The following is a 5,359-nucleotide window of genomic DNA, read 5'->3' on the forward strand; positions in this document are numbered from 1 at the left end:
GTAAATTGTTCCATTTCAGTGTTGGTATAATTTTATGTCACTTCACAGGTAGTTTGTTTTGGGTCTGCCTCCATGTTGCAGGTTTAAAGCAGTCGACAAATTTTGGTGATCACACTCTGAGATGGTAAGTAAGCGTACTTACATCGCCAAGATCTCTGAAGGGGTTAAAGCAAGCAGCAGCCACTAGTATCCTTTCTAGGCGATGGAAGTGTGTGTGGGCGTCTAACATGACTCCCAACTTCGATGCAGTTACAGGGAAAACTATATGCAGTTTGTATGGCTTCGAGATTAAAGAAGAACTAGATTTGGAAATTCGTAGGTACCTCGATGGTGGAACAACATCGAAGCTCATCCCCTCGAGCAATGTCCTTTTAGTTATCAAAAGATGTTCTGGTTTTCCAAGTTTACACTCTTGTGTAAACATTGGCTTTAAGGCCCATAACTTTTACATTGGCTTTAAGTCCCATAAGTTTCTTAATTTCAAATCTGTTCGTGTGGCTGGAGAAGTTCTTGAGTACTTCTCGTATAACTGTCCACTTCTCGTACAATACCTCAAGAAAATGTAGACCGATAAGGTTCAAATGAAAACGTTGCAAGCATTCACCTTTTATAATAGGTCAAAAACTCGTCTAATTTAATGAGTTCAGTCTCGTCATTGATAAATTTAAGCACACGAAAGGAGGCCTTAGGTCGAAGATTGTAAATAGATTGCAATGGATCTTTATGCTACAACTCATACATACATATTATGTGGATCTTTATGCTACAACTCATACATACATATTATGTGGTAAAGTGAGCTATACTACATGTGTAATCAATCCAAAGAAAATGAATGGATATGTAAGAAAAAAGAAGCAAAAGCAAAACCTCAAAGCTCAAACTCCCTTCCCATTTGGTGCACGATGGAGATTCATCTACCTTCCACTATGCTAGTATTGGACCAAGAAAGAGACATTGAAGTGGATATGGTTTGCTTTATATCTTCAAAAGTTGGGTGTGAATGTGATCCATACCCAAAAGTTTGTGAAAAATCCGACCACATATCCTTGGATTGCAACTTTCGGAGCAAATATGCATCCATGTCCTCAGTTTCTGACTCATCCTGCTGATCGTTGTTCTTCCCCTCCAACACTTCAACCACTTGTCTCATCGACAGTCTAGCATTTGGGTCAGGATATGCACACAACAATCCCAAATGCAAAAGCTTTTCCACTTCCTCCTCATCAAACTCTCCCCTAGCTCTTAGCCTCTCATCAAAGGCTTGTAACAAGTTTCCCTGCACCATAAGTTTCCACACCCATTCCACCAAAGGTGGCATCCCACCCTCTAGAGGCCTCCTCCCACACATCACTTCCAAAATCAAGATCCCGAATCCAAACACATCAGTTTTCTCTGATGCTCGCCCCATCCGAATCACTTCCGGGGCCAAGTAACCTACGGTCCCGACAACCTTAGTTGTGCCAGGCACTTCACCGTGTCCATGCATCCTTGCCAACCCAAAATCCCCAAGCCTTCCATTCATTTCCTTATCAAGTAACACATTACTTGCCTTAATGTCCCTATGTAGGACTTTGGACTCCCAACCCTCATGTAAGTACAACAGCCCCGAAGCCACATCTTTCAAAACCCTAATTCTGTCTTCAAAATTCAACATCTTACTCTCATCACAATCAAAAACCCTTTTGTCCAAACTCCCATTTTCCATGTAATCATACACCAACATGAAGCTACCTTTCTCTCTCTTGCACCAACCTCTCAACCCTACCAAATTTCTGTGCTTCAACCTCCCAATGCTTGAAATCTCAGCCAAGAACTCCCTCATCCCATCATTTTCGTGCGAAATGCGCTTCACCGCGACCTCCCCCCCTCCTGCTAATACACCCTTGTAAACCTTCCCATTGCCTCCAACTCCAATCACATTCTCTTCATCGAAACCCTTCGTCGCGGCCTCAATTTCCTGATAGGTAATTCTATGTGGCCAGTACTCCAATTCCCAATCTTCCATTTCCTCTCTCTCCCTTGCCAGTCTCCTATGCCTCTTGACCAAAAACAGAGCAAACAGAGCAATCAGACCAATCACAAAAAATCCACCCACCGTGATCCCTGCAATGAAACCTTTCGACACGAAAATCGACCTCTTTGGAAGCACAAAAGAAGGCAAACCAGAAGTGATCAGGCTCTCACTCAACGAAAAGTTGGAATTGCTAAAACTCCATGCCAAAATCTTGTGGCTCTCAACTAACTGCCCTGTTGAACTTGTGAACCCAACAAACATTTCATCCCTAAAAACACCAGACAAATTGTAGCCAAAACTCAACAACGGGGTTTTCGGCCTTTTCTCGCCGGCCCGAACCATTGTAACGTTGATAAGCAGATCCTTGTAATCAATCCAAACCTGGTAATTTTCCCCACTATTAAGCTTCAATTTCTTGAAACTTTTTTCATCACTTCCATCACTATTTTCCGGCCAAAAACCTGCCTCGTGTGCCTCGACAGATTTAAGTGAATTCACATCAACGCCGACATGGTTGTCATTAATATCTCCAAATTCCTCATTCTTAAACACATCAAATTCGACACCGAAAACATGGTTGTCGGACTTACCGTCGTTGGTGAGATTGAAGAGTCCTAGATGCTGGCTGGAGCTCGTCCCCTTGATGCCGGTTTCCGGCACAAAAATGAAGACCAAGCCGTGGCCGGGAAGCGTGTTCTTGTAAGGGGCAATGGAGAAAATGAAAGAAGTTGAGAAAGGGTATACGTACGATGAGTTTGGTTCTTTGGTGGGGATCTTGGACTTGTAGAGCGCTCGGCCGATGGAGAAGTTGGTGTTGTTTGTTAGCGTTAGGGTTCGAGATTCGACGGTGGCGTTGCTGTAGAGGAGCAACATGTCGGAGGAGTTGAAGCCATTGAAGACAAAGTCGACGGCGAAAGCTGGTTGGAAGGATAGGATCCAAGGAAGTAGAATCAGGAGGATGAGGGGTTTGTGATTTGGGTTTGTCTTGTTCATTGCAGAAAAAATCAGAAAGTAACGAACATGAGTTAAGTTAGTTGGTTAAGAAATGCGTCGTTCGACTACAACTGATAATGAATGTCGACTGTGAAGATTAAAGTAGTTTAGAATATCAAAAGGTAAAACGGAGGAAGCTGAAGATGGTGGAGGAGGTAAAGGGCCACTGATGGATATCGGGAAATGAATGAAACAGGAGAATTGTTGGTGATGCAGATAACGGTCTGTCTTTCTTCACTTAGGCTGATAATGACTCAGGGTCTGGTGATGTGTCATTTCTGCCCTTGGAGATGGGTTTAATTACAAAAATGGTAGGGTTTCGTGGTGGAATTTGCTGTCTGGCTGAAGGCAGACTACACGTGGATGGGACCACGAACAAGCAAAATGCAGCATTCTTTCTCGAAAGTTGAAATTTAAAAGTCCTCTAATCTTTATATTTTATGGCCAAATTTTAGTTTTATTAAGTCAATTTTGATGGTCTTATTTGTTCTGAGAATCTGAGAAACTAGTAGTTGGGATTTGGTCTTTTTGTTTATTCGAATTCTAACGACGTACTAGTGTTGCTTAATATTCTTGCATTCCTTTCGCCTCTTGATTTGTTTAAGTGTTTTTTTTTTCTTTCTTCATCATAAGGTTGCCAAAGCTCAATTTAAATTGGTTGTTTTTCCTTTTTACTATCACTATTTAATTTAAAATTTAGTATAGTTAATATTAAACAAAGTTATGGGCGAAAGATGAGAATTTTCGGCTTTAAAATGGTTTTCAATAAATAAATCAACATTTCTTAATTAAATACAAAGAATTACAGCTAAATCAACGATCAAAAAGCAAAATTTTGCTCAGCAAGTGGACTATTGAGCATTTGTACTTGGAATTGAAGAATAAACCCTAATCATCAGGGACGTCACCACTTATCAGATGTCAGTATGATTCCATATTATGCATTAAGTTTTTTTATTTTTTCGTGGTGTCAAAGACCCAATTCACATGAGCCTTTCCACTTATGGGAAATTGATTAAAATGTTAATTATATTTTATATATTTGGTCAACCAGTGTGAACAATATGGCATGTTGGTTATTTTGATTGAAACGTTGGCCGATTCCAATAGAAACCAGGTTAATATCCAAAACTGAGGTTGAAGAGTCAGATGGGATGGGTGCATCTTTCGTACGAACCACCACCAAAAAAATTAAAAATAAATAAAGTATAACGTACACAACGTCAACATATTCAAATGGCAGCTGCCGTTGGAATCTCCCCATCAGGAAATGACTGCAAAAATTTTTAATTTTTATTTGACCGAGCGGTATTGTTTACATTAACAGATAGAAAGTGAGTATAATTTTACAATAAATTAGTAATAATATAGTTTAAATTTTTTATTGACGAAAATTAAATTTAAGACTAAACGAAGAGAAATATCATTAAATTATAGTACTCAGTAACAATTAAATAAAAAAATTTAAATGTTGACATAATTTATATGTAGAAGATGACTGCAATATAACCACTCTAGAAAAATCCATCTGCTACCGTACAGTGAGAATAGGTACGAGATGTTTTGACTTTGGGACAAATAATTTTAGTTGGTCAGATATTTGACTGTTATTATAAATTATTACTTCTCAAGCAAACACGGATTCAAACTTTCAAATGTGGAGCATTCTGTCTTTTGTGAAAAAAAAAAAATTGTATTACTGGTCTAAATTTTTTTATATGTTTATGATATTTATATGTATTTAATATTGACTATTTAGATGATCAAAATAATAATTATATTAAATATATGTAATCACATAAATTATGTCAAATTATCACACATTATATGGTGTCTCATTTCAAATATTAGTGAACGATAGGATTGATGTCGCATTTATAAGATATACAATATATTAATAAAAGAAATTGTTATTAGTATTCTAAAAATTTCATTTTACACTCCTCACAAGTGTATTTTTCTTTCTATTTATAGAAAGTTTGAAATACCAAATGAGATTTTTGGAGTGTTAATAATAATTTCCTTAATAGAAACACACGTATAATGTTTTGGGTGAAATAATAACATTACATAGTAGCGTCTCGAGTGCACCAAAAAATTGCTGGTTAACGTGGGCTATGTTTGAATGGCATGTTAAGTTGAGGAACATTAAAAATTATGTACCGTTAAGATAATATGGTAACGCAACTTAGTTGCTAACCACTATTATCATAACGACTAAGCTTCGTTCTATAAATTACTTATGCCAAATAATTACCTATTTTTTTCCAGGTAGATTATGAATAAGTATATAATTAGTGATATAAGCCATTAAGCGTTATAAGGTGTGAATATAAATACATAAGAAAA

General features: G+C 37.7%; 1 protein-coding gene across 1 annotated transcript; it reads right to left on the reverse strand.

Annotated features, from left to right (window-relative positions):
• Positions 1-685: 685 nt before the first annotated feature.
• On the reverse strand, positions 686-3,226 carry LOC137729540 (L-type lectin-domain containing receptor kinase VII.1). Its single transcript, XM_068468517.2, has one exon. It carries the CDS (start codon positions 3,008-3,010, stop codon positions 914-916), a length of 2,097 nt encoding a protein of 698 aa, XP_068324618.2. The 5' UTR covers positions 3,011-3,226; the 3' UTR covers positions 686-913.
• Positions 3,227-5,359: the final 2,133 nt, after the last annotated feature.

Source organism: Pyrus communis, chromosome 10 (assembly GCF_041283825.1).
Source record: "Pyrus communis isolate YQ-2024b chromosome 10, ASM4128382v1, whole genome shotgun sequence".
In the NCBI taxonomy this organism is placed as follows: domain Eukaryota; kingdom Viridiplantae; phylum Streptophyta; class Magnoliopsida; order Rosales; family Rosaceae; genus Pyrus; species Pyrus communis.

Excerpts from the sequence above, each read along its gene's own strand:
- LOC137729540 (XM_068468517.2), bottom strand. The coding sequence starts at position 3,010 with ATGAACAAGACAAACCCAAATCACAAACCCCTCATCCTCCTGATTCTA.